This window comes from Mustela nivalis (assembly GCF_964662115.1).
Source record: "Mustela nivalis genome assembly, chromosome: 10".
Lineage (NCBI taxonomy): Eukaryota > Metazoa > Chordata > Mammalia > Carnivora > Mustelidae > Mustela > Mustela nivalis.
This window is the reverse complement of record NC_139029.1, coordinates 95,390,357-95,405,117: the sequence shown is the minus strand read 5'-3', so window position 1 is coordinate 95,405,117 and position 14,761 is coordinate 95,390,357. Positions and strand designations below refer to the sequence as shown.

General features: G+C 38.8%; 2 protein-coding genes across 6 annotated transcripts in view; one reads left to right on the top strand and one right to left on the bottom strand.

Annotated features, from left to right (window-relative positions):
• The window catches only part of PDZK1 (PDZ domain containing 1), a 37,681-nt gene extending 23,786 nt beyond the window's left edge, over positions 1–13,895 (top strand). For both annotated transcript variants that reach the window (XM_082685135.1, XM_082685136.1), the window contains exons 7-9: positions 3,891–4,121; positions 10,996–11,286; positions 12,782–13,895. In XM_082685135.1, the coding sequence (XP_082541261.1) occupies positions 3,891–4,121; positions 10,996–11,286; positions 12,782–12,835 (576 nt within the window). In that variant the 3' untranslated portion in view covers positions 12,836–13,895. The remainder of the gene's footprint in view (positions 1–3,890; positions 4,122–10,995; positions 11,287–12,781) is intronic.
• Positions 13,896–14,063: 168 nt separating this feature from the next.
• Positions 14,064–14,761, bottom strand: part of GPR89A (G protein-coupled receptor 89A) — a 59,766-nt gene continuing 59,068 nt past the window's right edge. For all 4 annotated transcript variants that reach the window (XM_082685137.1, XM_082685139.1, XM_082685138.1 and 1 more), the window contains one exon: positions 14,064–14,721. In XM_082685137.1, the coding sequence (XP_082541263.1) occupies positions 14,515–14,721 (207 nt within the window). In that variant the 3' untranslated portion in view covers positions 14,064–14,514. The remainder of the gene's footprint in view (positions 14,722–14,761) is intronic.

Sequence of the window (14,761 nt, the reverse complement as noted above, 5' to 3'; positions counted from 1 at the left end):
CTAACTAACCCTAGTGTCAAACTAACCTTATTTGCTCTCAACTTTTAATCACAACTGGTGTTATCTGAATGTTTTGTTTCTTAATAATCTTTTAATTTTATCACAGGAGGTGAGGTGTTCAGACTAGTTTAACAGACATGTGGGGGCCTTCTACGTACCATCGCTAGGTCATGGTCATAAAGATGAACAAAGATGGACTTGTTCCATGCGATACACAATAATGGAAGCATCTGAAGGTGCATAAATGATACAGAGGAGGAATGTGGTAGGGTGTGGTATTAGTCCCTTTTTATAGATTAGCAATTTCTTAGTCTCTTTAAACTTCATTTAAAGAAAATGTCACCCACTTTTTAAATTTGAACCCAACCTGAATTTGAACGCAGGTTCTTTTTTTTTTTTTTTTTAAAGATTTTATTTTTTTATTTGACAGGCAGAGATCACAAGTAGGCAGACAGGCAGGCAGAGAGAGAGAGAGAGAGAGAGAGGAGGAAGCAGGTTCCCTGTAGGGCAGAGAGCCTGATGTGGGGCTTGATCCCAGGACCCTGAGATCATGACCCAAGCCGAAGGCAAAGGCTTAACCCACTGAGCCATCCAGGCACCCTGAACGCAGGTTCTTAATTCATTATACCATATACCCTCTCAGCACATTTTGATGAACTATTTCAAGATACTTGCGTAAAGAAGATTAAAGAGTGAGCTGGACTGGACGATAGAACAGTTAATGGGTTTTTAGTTAATGGGTTTTTAAAATGGGTTTTAGCTAGTTGTACAACCTTACCTGAAGAATCCTTGATATTGGAACAGTGTCAGTCTGAATAGATGACTCCAGTGGTAGGCTTCTTATCTTCAGCAAGTTTATTACCAAATTTGGATGACAACATGGAAAATACTCAACATACTTAAGTCATATGGACGGCTTAATGTATTGATGGGTAATTAATTTACTAGAGATTGTATTCAAAATATCCAGTCAGGATAGAAAGAAGGGTAAAAACTAATGAGTTTAGGTTTAAACAGGAATAAATTTCAGGTACTAAACTAACTTAAAACTAAATTGTATGAATACCAAATGGTGAGACCTGATTTGAGAACTACAAAAAAGACCAGAAACCTGATTATACTCTAAGTAGCCACCCCCACCCCCCAAAAGGCAATTTAAAGTTACCTTAACTGACACTTGGCTTTTGGAGATGATAGTCTTTCTGTCCGGAGTTGTTCAGACCATACTTTAAATGACCCATAATGTGATCTTGGGCAAGTTACCCTCCCTGTGTTTGCCTGCTTAGTTGTAAGATCGGGATTGCTACTGTGAAGGGTTATATGAGGTAGTATTTAGAACATTTAGAACAATGCCTGGCACATAGATATGTTATGTTTGTTAAGACAACACTGTGTCCAGCTCTGAGAACATAACTATAAGAAGGCCAGTGTCCAGAAAGGAAATCAGGGCAGAGTTTTTGGAGATCACCATATGAATATTTAGTTTGACTAAGCGTAGACTTTGGGGAAGAAAGGAGAACATTTTCAAGAATTTGAAAGGCTAGGGATGCCTGGGTGGCTTAGTTGGTTGTCTGCCTTTGGCTCAGGTCATGATCCCAGGACTCTGGGATCAAGTCCTGCATCGAGCTCCTTGCTCAGCAGGGACCCTGCTTCTCCCTCTGCCTGGCGTTCCCCCTGCTTGGTGCACTGGCGTTCTCTCTCTCTCTCTAACAAATAAAAAAAAAAAAAAAAAAAAAGAATTTAAAAGGCTAAATGGTAACTATGTAAGGTAATAGATATGTTAATTACCTTGATTGTGGTGATCACTTTACAATGTGTACATGTATCAAATTACACCATACACAATTTGTTAATTACACATTAATAGAGCTGGAAAAAAATGAAGCAAACACTGACAAAGTTGAAAGTAGAAATAGACAATTCTACTATAATGGTTGGGAGACTTCAATATCCCATTCTCTATCATGGATAGAGCAACCAGTCAGAAGATAAGGAACTCAAGGGCTTGAACAAAAGAAACTAACTATTAACTAGATCTAACAGAAATACAGAGCACTCTGTCCAGCAACAGAACACATTCTTCTCGAGGGTACATGGGCCATTCTCCAGGACAGACCATATGTTAGACCACAGATTAAGTCACAACAGCCAAAAGATGGAATCAAACCAAGTGTCCACTGACAGATGAATGAATTTAAAAATGGTGGTAAATATAGTGTGTGTATATAAAATTAAAAAAATATATTTAAAAGAATTCAGAAGGTTATTACATGCAAGAAGCCCTACTTTTGGGGTTTTCTACAGGGCATAGCTTAACTAAATAGAGAATGTATAGGGAGCTAGCTTTTGGCTTGACACATGAAGCTGCCAGGAACAGGGTAGCCATTTTTGCCAAGTGGTGACCTTCCAGCTTGTGGAAAAGTTTAGGCAGAAGTCAGGAGGTCACTGCTCTGGCTGCTGTAAAGGGGATTCTGGCATCAGTTCTTTTCCAGTCCCTCCTGATTTTATGACAATGATTTCTCTGTAATGTTCTGGTTTAATATAAGAGAGAACTTTGATCTGAAAAGATGCCTGTCCACCCCCCTCCCCCGCCCCACAAAAGCCCTCTAAAGTAGGTTCTGTACAGTGCTTGCTTCGGCAGCACATATACTAAAAGTAGGTTCTGTACAGGGGTGGGTGGCTGGTGGTGGGGGGAATCTTTGAGATCTATAGGTGAATCAAACAAACCAGTTCTTGGCACATACTAGGCACCCAAATATATGAAAGTGCATAAAACCTCATGAAGTGTTTAATGTTATGGTACTTCAAGGTCAGCTGCTACTATCCCATACAGCTGATTTGCCTGTTGGGTAGTGATGTCAGGTATTTTTGTATGTAATGAGTCACTGGTAACTTTCCACATTGTAAAGACAGAAAGAAATGTGGGACATTTGCAAGCATATCACTGAAAGCTCTGAAATTTAGTTGACCTGGATAACTTAGGAGTTCTTAACTGGTGCTACTCTTGTTTAGAAAGGAAGATGTGGTCTTGTGGTTAGTGAGAGAAATGATAACCAGAGGACCCTATTCTAATTTTAACCAGGTGGCTGAACAGTACAATCTGGGGCAGAGCACACATTGTACTCACTTGCAATTGCTTGATTTTCTACTCCTTGCCTAACAAATGTCCTGGATACTTGTAAGCAGTGATTTAACTGCTGATCCAGGATCTTATCATACCCAATCTACCCTATTAGTTCTCTCAGTTAAAACCCACAGTCTACTAAGCTTTTAATTCTTTAAAAAAAATCAGTCATGTGTTTCCTGTTCTAGGTCTCTTTTGTATTCAAGACTTTCACTCCCTTCTTCACATGGATGGTCTGAGAGAGGAGATGGATTAGAAGTATTTAAAGATGGTGAGGAGTTGGGCCTAACAGGAGTGTCAGCTAATGATTACAACAAAAAATAGTAAAATGAGTACAACAAATTACTCTGTGTACTTCAGATGGTGATAAAAATATTGCTCTGTTGCACTTTCTCTGATGTGTTCAAGGAGCTCTGAAGACCATCTTATTGAGGAGGAAAGGGCCCGATGAACCTATTATGCAGGAGTTACAGGGCAAGTCACAAGAAACTAGCATTTTTGTTACTTATTTTGGGATCTTTGCGCGGCATTCTGTACACTTTTGGTTTTTGTGTATTTGTGCATTTGTTTACTCCATAGCTAAGCTCCATCTTTCTTTACATGTTTTGCGGTTGGGGTAGTATAGAAATTTTCCCAACCACAATCAGATGTATCCGCCAGGCTTATGGAACATGGGTGACACCTTGTGAATGAAGCTAGCACTTTTCGTAAAGTATAACTACTCATACTTACAATTAATGTTTTTTTCCCCCTTTATTTTCAAAAGGCTCATTTTTCTCCATTTCTCTACTATCAAAGTCAAGAACTGCCCAATGGTTCCATCAAGGAGGCTCCAGCTCCGATGCCGGCTCCCACTCCTCCAGAAGTGTCAAGTCCAGATACTACAGAGGAAGCAAGAGATCATAAGCCTAAACTTTGCTGGCTGGTTAAAGGGGAAAATGGCTGTGGCTTTCACTTAAATGCCATTCAGGGTCAGCCAGGCTCCTTCATCAAAGAGGTATGGTCCTCTGGTTCTAGCAGCCCAATGAGCACAGCCACTGATGGCGTAGTAAAAAGCTTACATGGAAGGCATACACTGAGGGTTTAAACAAATGCTGTCATGGTCCTCTACCCTTTAAGACAGTGACTAGTACAGCCTAAGCTCACCCCTATTCTTTCTTTTTTTTTTTTTAAAGATTTTATTTATTTATTTGACAGAGAAAAATCACAAGTAGACGCAAAGGCAGGCAGAGAGAGAGAGGGAAGCAGGCTCCCCGCTGAACAGAGAGCCCGATGCGGGACTCGATCCCAGGACCCCGAGATCACGACCTGAGCTGAAGGCAGCGGCCTAACCCACCGAGCCACCCAGGCGCCCCCTCTTTTCTTTTTTTTAAACACCTACTTGTCTTTAGATGCTTTCAAATCAAATAGAGTGATTCGGCGTGACTGTAGTTGACAGTCACTGTCAGCTCTGAGTGGGAGTGATACTTGGTAACTTACACATTTGGCATAATGTCCCTAGCCTGTAGGGACTGACCATGAGAAGACCATCCTTATGGCTCCTAAGTTGGGAATGCAGAAAGGGAACCTATGAAGAGGAATTAGTGCCTTCAACTCAGATCTATAGTATGACATTCAATCACTGTAATGCTACACATTTTTTTTTCTGATGCTTTTAATGATTTTTTTAAAAAATTGAAGTATAGTTGACATACAATGTTATATCAGGTGTACAACATAGTGTTTTAATAATTATATATATTACAAAGGCTCATCATTGGTTAAGTGTAGTTACCACTGTGTCATACAGTTATTAAATATTGTTGACTATATTCCTTAAGCTGTACTTTTAATTCCTGTGACTTATTTATTTTATAACTGGAAGTTTCTACTTCTTAATCCCCTTTGCCTATTTTGCCCATATCCCCCATCTATCTCTGCTTTGGCAATCCGTCAGTTTTTTTCTCTGGATTTGAGTCTATTTCTGTTTGTTTTGTTTCTTGGATTCTGCATATATGTGCAATCATAAGGCACATGTCTTTTTCAGTTTGACTTATTTCTAAGCATAATATTATTTAGCATAATATTAGCATAATATTTAGCATAATATTATCTAAGCCCATCTGTATAGTTGTGAATGGCAGGATTTCGTTGTTTTTTTTTTTTTTTTTTTTTTTTTAATGGTTGAGTAATATTCTATTGGGACACATGCACACGCCACATCTTCTTTATCCATTCATCCATTAGTGGGCACTTAGGTGGTTTCCATACCTTGGCTAGTAGAAATAATGCTACTATAAACATAGGAGTGCACAGATCTTTTCAAATTGGTGTTTTTGTTTTCTTTGGGAAGATACCAAAGTGGGATCAAAGGGTCTTATGGTATTTCTAATTTTAATTTTTCGAGGAATCTCCATACTGTTTTCCATGGGGGCTGCACTGATTTACAATCCCCACCCGCAGCAACACTGGGGTTCATTCTCTTTTCTCCACATCCTCACCAATACTTGTCATTTCTCATCTTTTTGGTACTAGCCTTTCTGACAGGTGTGAGGTGATACCTCATTGTGGTTTTGATTTGCATTTCCTAATTAATAATGTTGAGCATTTTTCCTGTTTCCTGTGTCTCTTGGCCATGTGTGTGTCTTCTTTGGGAAAATGCATATTCAGGTCTTCTGTCCATTTCTTAATTGGTTTATTTGTTGTTGTAGGAGTTTTAGTTTTAGTTTTCAGGTTCCATATTTATAGGTCTTAATCCATTTTGAGTTTTTGCATGTGGTATGAGAAAGTGGTCCTGTTTCATTCTTTTGCATGTACCTTTCCTATTTTCCCAGCACCATTTATTGAAGTCAGTCTTTTCTGCACCGTATATTCTTGTCTCCTTTGTTGTAGATTAATTGATCATATAAGCATGGGTTTATTTCTGGGCTCTCTACTCTGTCCCATTGATCTATGTGTCTACTTTCATGCCAGTACTACACAGTTTTGATAACTGTAGATTTGTGGCACACCTTGAAATCTGGAATTATGAGACCCTAGCTTTTTTTTTTTTTCTTCTTAAGAGTGCTTTGCCTATGCAGGATCTTTGTGGTTCCATACAAATTTTAGGATCTTTCCTAGTTCTGTGAAAACCACTATTGGAATTTTGATAGGCATTGCATGGAAGCTGTAGGTTGTCTTAGGTTGTCTGGACATTTTGACACTATTAATTCTCCTAATCTGTGATCATGGAATATCTTTCCATTTATGTGTGTCATCTTCAGTTTCTTTCTTTAATATTAGTCTCAGTTTTCCGAGTGTAGGCCTTTCAGATCTCCTTCTTAGCCTTCACTGAGTTTATTCCTAGGTGTTTTATTCTCTTTGATGCAATTGTAAATGGGATTTTCTTCCTTCCTCTATATGTTATGCTAAGTTCAACCACAGCATAGCTACCATCTGTCACCATACAACATTATAGCTGTACCTTTTACTTCATGATTTATTCATTCCATATTCCACCATTTTTGTGTGTGAGAAAGTGGTCATTCTCTTAGGTAGCTGTCCAGTTTTCATATGAACTTTTATTGAAGGGACTCTCTCTTCTCCATTATATATTCTTCCCTCCTTTGTTGATTCATTCACCATATAAGTGTGGGATCATTTCTGGGTTTCCTATTCTGTTCTATTGATCGACATGTCTATTTTTTGTGCCAGTACTACTGTTTTGATTACTGTAGCTTTGTAGTGTATCTTGAAATCTGGGATTGTGATATACCAAATTTTCTTCACCCGTCTCAAGATTGCTTTGGCTGTTTTGCTTTCTTTTGTGGTTCCCCTACGAATTAGCATTATTTGTTCTAGTTCTGTGAAAAATGCTGTTGGTATTCTGATAAGGAACTGCACTGAATCTATAGATTGCTTTGGGTAGTTTGAACATTTTAACAATATTCTTCCTATCTATGAACATGAAATGTCTTTCCATTTGTTTTTGTCATCTTCAGTTTCTTTCATCAATTTCTTTTAAGTTTTCAGAGTACAGGCCTTATACCTTCTTGGTTAAGTTTATTCCTAGGTATTTTACTCTTTTTGGTGAAATTGTAAATAGAATTGTTTCCTAAATTTCTTTTTTTGCTACTTTATTAGTGTATAGTAACACAACTGATTTCTGTGTATTCATTTTATATCTTGTATCTTTACTGTATTCATTTATTTTAATTTTTTGGTGGAGTCTGTAGGGTTTCTATGTATAGTATGTTATCTGCAATTAATAATAATTTTGGATTTGGATGCCTTTATTGTCTGATTCTTACAGCTAGGTCTTACAGTGTTATGCTGGGTAAAAGTGCCAAGAGGGAATGTTGTCCAATTTATTGGCTTCTAAATTTTCGTAATAGTTTCTTATAATCCTTTTTATTTCTATGGTGTTGGTTGTGACTTCTTTCGTTTCTCCTTTTGAGTTCTTTTTTTTCTTGATGAATCTGCCTAAAGGTATACAGTTTTGTTTATATTTCAGAGAACCAGCTCTTGATTTCATTGACCATATATATATATATATATATATATATATATATATATATATATATGTATAGTCTCTATTTCCACTCAGATCTTTTTCTTTCTTTGACTAACTTTGGACTTTATTCTTTTTCTAGCTCTTTTGGACATAAGGTTAAAGTGAAATGTTCTTGTTTCTTGAGGTAGGGCAGCATTTCCATAAGCTTCTTAGAACTGCTTTTACTGAATCCCAAAGACTGAATTGTGTTTTGTCTCCATGTATATTTTTTTAATTTTTAAAAAAGATTTTATTAACTTGACTGAGAGAGATCACAAGTAGGCAGAGAGGCAGGCAGGAGAGGGGGAGCAGGCTCCCCACTGAGCAGAAAGCCCGATGCGGAGCTTGATCCCAGGACCCTGAGACCATGACCTGAGCCGAAGGCAGAGGCTTAACTCATTGAGCCACCCAGATGCCCCATCTCTATGTATTCTTTTATTTTCTCCTTGATTTCTTGGTTGACCCATTGTTTAGTAGTACGTTATTTGTGTTCTTTTTAGATTTTTTCTTGTGATACCTAGTTTCATACTGTTGTGGTTGGAAAAGATGCAGGATATGATTTCAGTCTTAAATTTATTAAGACTTACTTTGTGGCCTAACATGAGATCCTAGGGAATGTTCAATGTGTACTTGAAAACAACGTGTATTTAGCTATTTATTTTTATTTTGTATTTAGCTATTTTGGATAGAATGTTCTGTATATACTTGTGAAGTCTATCTGGGCTAATGTGTGGTTCAGAGTCACCATTTCCTTTTTAATTTCTGTCTGGATGACATATTCATTGATGTAGGTGAAGGGTTAAAGTCACCTATGATTATGGTATTACTGTCAGTTTCTTGCTTTATGTCTATTAATAATTGCTTTATGTATTCTGGTACTCCCGTGTTGGGTGCATAGATATTTACGATTGTTATGTTGGACTGTTCCGTTTATCATTAGATAGTATCTTTGTCTCTAGTTACTGTCTTTGTTTTAAAGTCTATTTTATCTAATGCAAGCATTGCTACCTTGGCTTTATTTTTGGCTTCGATTCACATGGTGTGTTTTCTAGTCTGTCACTTTTAGTCCGTGTCTTTAAGGCCTGAAGTGTGTCTCTTATAGGCAGCCTATAAAGCAGTCTTGTGTATTAAGTTGATGGTTAGTTAATTTCAAACTTTTTTTTTTTTTTTTTTTTTTTTGAGAGTGAGCAAGTGAGAGCACACGAACAAGCACAGGGGAAAGAGGGGCAGAGGGAGAGACAAAATCCTAAGCAGAATCCATGCCCTGTGTGGAACCTGATGCAGGGGGATTGATCTCACAGCCAAGATCGTAACCCAAGCCAAAATCAAGAATCAGATGCTTAACCAACTGAGATATCCAGGTTTCCTGAATTCAAATACATTCTAAAAGCCATACATTTTTATTCCTTTCCCTCCACATTTAGTGCATGTCTTATTTTACATCTTTTTATTTTGCAAATCTTATTTTTTTAAAGATATAATTGGTTTTACTACTTTTGTGTGTTTCAACCTTCATACTAGGTTTCTACTACCTTACTATATTTTTGTTTTTATTGGTGAAATTTTTTCCTTTCATAATTTTCTTCTAGTTATGGCCTTTCTTTTCAGCTTGGAGAGGCCCTACATTTCTTGTAAGGCTGATTTAGGGGTTTTGACTTCTTTAACTTTGGTCTGGGGAAACTCTTGCCTTCGATTCTGAAAATAATCTTGCTGGGTAGAACATTCTTGCATGTAGGTTTTTTTCCTTTCAGCCCTTTGCAGGCTAGAGGGGGAGTGGGATTATATATATAATCCCAAAGTTTCTACTGAAAAAGCAGTTGACAGCCTTTATGAGATTTCCCTTGCATGTAGCTAGTTGCATTTCTCTTGCTATTTTTTGGATTCTCTATCTTTTAATATCTTTGACATTTAAATTAGGGTTCATCTTGCTTGGGATTTTCCTGGTTGTCTGTCTCCTTCCCCAGGTTAGAGAAGTTTTTAGTTATTTCTTCAAATAAGCTTTCTGTCCCTTTCCCTCTTCTCCTTCTAGGGTCCTTATGACATGAATGTTACTATGCTTGATGTTGTCCCAGAGATTCCTTAATCTAATCTCAATTAATTTTTTTTTTCTTTTTGTTGTTCAGCTTGGGTGCTTAACTGTTTTTCCAGATCACTGATCTGTTCTGTATCATCTGCTGATTCCCTGTAGTGGTTTTAAAATTTCAGTTACTATAAAAACCAATCAGAGATAAAGAATATATTTTCTATTTCTTTAAGTTCTCTCTGAATTCATTTACTCTTAAGTCTGGTGAGCATCTTTATGACCATTACTCTGAACTCTTTCTCAGGTTTGTTGCTTATCTCCGTTTTGTTCTGTTCTTAGGTTTTGTCTTATTTTTTCATTTGGAGCATATTCCTCTGTCTCATTTTGTCTCCCTTTTGGCTTGCTTCTATGAATTAGACAAACCTTTACCTCTCCCTGTCTTAAAGAAGTAATCTTGTGTAAAAATGTCCCCAGTGTAGACTGTGTGTACCTAGTGGCTTTGGGTGGAGCCAGCTCTGGTGGCATGGCTGAAGCAGGCATGGGCTGGGGTGATCTTGGGGTGCCTATGCCATGACTGATTTGGTGAGACCGCTGAGGGTGTCCTGGTGTGTGCTATAACGGGCCCACCTTGAGCTGGTGTGAGCTAGGGTCCAGGGTTTGCTGTGGTGGCAGAATGTCTAGAGCACCTGGACCCTGGGCCTGTCTTACACTGTCAAGGTGCAGAGGGAATGTAAATAGTGGTATTTGCTAGTACCTGTGACCCTGGAGAGCTACAGCAGTTTCCCTACCATTTGGAGGATGCTCCAGGGTTAGTAAAATGGTTCCCTTCATAGCCTAGTTGCTCTTTAAACTATTTTTTTCCCCTGTGCCCCAGGTCTGGGGAATCTGTGTGCAGATTCCTTCATGCTCTCCCTCCCTACTGCAGTCTGTAGTGTCAAGGGTGAGGGTTTCATCATTATTGTCTCCATCTCTCCTGCTGTCCTCTCTGTGATCTAGCCTATCTATTTTTTTTTGGTGCTGAAGCTGCTCCATCAGCCCTCAGTTCTTCAGGAGGAATTGCTATTTATGTAGGTATAGATTTGGTGTCTGTAGGAGGAGGTGAGTTCAGAGTCTCCTTGTGCTGTCATTTTGGAGCCCTCTTCCCAATGGTACTCATTTGAGTATGGAAGTTGGAGCTTTCAGAAGCAGAAAAGCATCAGAGCACCTTTCTTCTATATCTCAGGGAGAAATAACATGGTTAAGAATACATTTTCAAGCTCCTCTCTCCTCTGAAGGGAAGCTAATCTAACATTCTTTTATCCACGTTTGGAAGTAGTAATTGAGAACCTCTTTTCACAGGTACAGAAGGGCGGCCCCGCTGAGCTGGCAGGGCTGGAGGATGAGGATATCATCATCGAAGTGAATGGAGTGAACGTGGTGGATGAACCCTATGAGAAAGTGGTAGAAAGAATCCAGAGCAGTGGGAAGAATGTCACATTCTTAGTCTGTGGAAAGAAGGCCTATGAATATTTCCAGGCTAAGAAAATCCCTATTGTCTCCTCCATGGCTGATCCACTGGATGCCCCCACTGATTCCAAAGAAGAAACACCGGCAGAACCAGAGCATGATTCACACATGGCAAAAGAACGAGTGAGTGATGGTAGAATTCCTTCAGTGATGTAAACTATCAGGGAATGATAAAGTCCTTAATAAGTACACTTCAGATCTAGGTTTACCACAGATTTCCTAGAATACTAGAAAATTACAAAGCCAACAAGTAAATAAAATTGTTTTGGTGGAGAGGAAGTGGTAGGAGGACAAGCTACTTTTTCATAGCATGGAGTTGACAGTAACTCTTCAGATAAATATCAATAAATAAAAGCTTATCAAAATTATAATGGAACCACCAGAAGAACCCGAATCAGACTATGTATAAATTCTGGTTCTGCCACTTAACAGCCTTGCAAATGGATTTATTTGATCTTGCTTCACTTTCCCCACCTGTAAACCAAGGATGACTTGTAGGATTATTATTAGGATTATATTAACTAAGACTATTTTAAAAATTACTAATTTTTAATTTTTAAAATTTAAAATCAATTAGTTTCAGAGGCAGAGTTTGGTGATTCATCAGTTGTGTAGAACACCCAGTGTTCATCGCATTAAGTGCCTTCCCTAATGCCTGTCACCCAGTTACTCCACCCCCCTACCTACCTCCCCTCCGGCAGCCCTGTTTGTTTCCTATTAACTAAGATTAACGTGCTTCAAACAGTACCTAGTTAATAATGGTAAGCGTAAAATGCATGGTTTTTAAGATAATTGGTAGGTATTTGTGTTTTATTAGTAGGGAGGAATAAGCATTACTCTGTATTTGTATTAAAATCCTTGGTAAGTCTATTTTTGTCCATGTTCATAGAAATGTATGGCAAAGCCAAGACTCTAAAAATTTTATATCATTCTTCTTTCCATTAAATTCTATTCCATTTACATTAATCTTATGGATTGGTCATAAATTAAATACTATTTATTAATGAATACACACTTAGTTTAGGGTGCTATAATAAAATACCATAGACTGGTGGCTTACAAACAACACACATTTATTTTTCTGAAGGACAAATTTGATGTCTGGGGAAGGCCCTCTTCCAGGTATAGGCAACCAATTTCCTGCTATGTCCTCACATAGGGGATAGGGGGCGGGTTCTTTACAAGGCATTAATCCCAATCACAAGGGCGCCACCCTCATGACCTAATCACCTCCCAAAGGTCTTACTGCTTAATATCATCATCTGACCTTAGGATTAGTATTTCAATATATGAATTTTGGGGAGATACATTCAGACCACAGCACACACCATAGCCACTGACCTTGCATTCTTGATTGCTCAACAAAGAAAGCATTCTATGTGTCTTTAAAAAATTTTATATTTCCATAGCAAGTCAATAATAGGCCTGTGCTAGCTTTATAGAAAAGATATACAGATATTAAGAAATGTTAGTGTCAAACAGCAAGCTGGAAACAAAGCCAAGTGTAAAATTCAGGTTACCTGGCTTCTAGTGAGTGACTCTACTCCCTGCCTTAAGTCATGCAACTGTTGCCATTCACGCTCTCGCACTTACAGATCTTTTGCTTTCTTTTGCACAGGCGTACAGTACAGCCTCACATTCTTCTTCCAATTCTGAAGATACGGAGATGTGATGAGAGCAAATAAAGGCTTTGGCCGACAGCTGTTTCTGGGTATTTAGTAGGAATCCTTTCCCGAAGAATGAGCTGCCACCCATTTACTGTTTCTGTTAGAGAGAAACTCCTCTGGGAACCGGTTCATCATGTGGGACTGTCTTCTGTTGTCATTTGTCTTGGGGGTGACTACTGCAATAGATGGCTTATTTATGGTCAACTTAAGGCGGGGACCAGATTCTTTTCACGTGATCTCTTTCAAGCTTTCAGCTTCACTACATTTCTCTGTATGACAATTATCTCTTAATTTTATAGGCTCCCTGAGCACTAATGATGATTCATAAATCTGTATATGTGAGAGCTGCTACAAAGTTCTGAGCAGATAAGCCTATTAAGACTATGCTTTTGTAAGAATGCTGTGGTTGCTAAAATAGATATGCCATTAAGAATGACTTTAGAGGGCACCTGGGTAGCTCAGTGGGTTAAGCCGCTGCCTTCGGCTCAGGTCACGATCTCGGGGTCCTGGGATCGAGTCCTGCATCGGGCTCTCTGCTCAGCAGGGAGCCTGCTTCCCTCTCTCTCTCTGCCTGCCTCTGTCTACTTGTGATCTCTCTCTGTCAAATAAATAAATAAAATCTTTAAAAAAAAAAAAAAAAAGAATGCCTTTAGAGTATATTGGAATCTTCCATGTTAGCTGATAAAGTCTTAATAATGCTTTTGTTTTTGGTAAACTTGCTTTTATGCTTTAACCTTCATTTTGTCTCCAGAAACCCAAAACATAATAAAATTCGGAGTAAGATCTTAAGAGACTTCCTGGTAATAAAACTAAGGATTTCTTTAAATTGCATTTCTCAATGTTCTATAAACTTTCCAGCATTTTCCTTTCACAGGTGGAGAAAGTAGGGGCTAGGATAGGAAAATTACTTATTCCATTTAAGAGTTATTCATTGTTTTACCCCACAGCGTGAGGGAGAGATGGAAAGGTAAAAAAATGAGACATTGTTACCAAATTGAATGTACGGTAATTCACTCTCAAATAATACTAACTTAAAAGGAGATCAATAAAGATAATATACCTGAACGCTCTCGGTAGAATCTATTTCAGTAGCACATTGTCCCGGCTCCAGATAAGAACAGAGAACCCGTTGGTTATTTTAAGGGGACAGGGTCTGGCACGGGGATGCCAACCATGTTAGCTTGTACAAGCCCACTACACCAAGCTATCCTTGAGAAAATGAAGCTAAGGCCAAAGGGTTACAATCTGATTTTAATGATAGTCAATATCAAGGGAAAGCCACGTGAGTCTTGAACAGAAATTCTGGGAGCCTCCTCCCTGTGAGCCTTGAACAGTTATTCTGGGTGTTTGGCCCAGCCACCTGAGACTTCCCCTTATCCCAGAGTTCCAGTGTATTCCCTCCATCTAGTTTCTTGGCTCTTTCCCACCCCATTTCTCCCTGTGTTGCACCAGCTGATGCTCTCAGCTGAGTGCTAGCTTAAGTTTACTTCAGGCTCTCATGTTCTAGCCAATGCTACTCATGATCACAGTATCCACAGAGGAGGAAGACGTAAGCTGAAGGTAAAATATGCTACCTCAGCAGTTTGATTGTTTAAGAAAAGTTAGGCCCTGGTCCCATCCATTTTTTCTCTTATATCCAAATTCTGACACCACTGGCCTGTAGCAGTCTGTAATAGGCATGAGTTCAAGGTGCCATATGCTTTTCTGGTGCCTGTTTGTGAGCCAAATAGAGGAACAGTATGCTGGAGAGAGCACTGACCAGGAAGATCACATCAAACCAACGGTGATAGAAGTTGAATTGCAGCTCTCCGAGGACTTCGGTGATTATGGTGCGGTATTCCAGAGGCATGCTCATTCGAATCAGTAGCACGGAGGAGACAAAGTACATCCCCTGTAAGTCAATCCGGAAGTCACTCTGAGTGCAGTGAAGG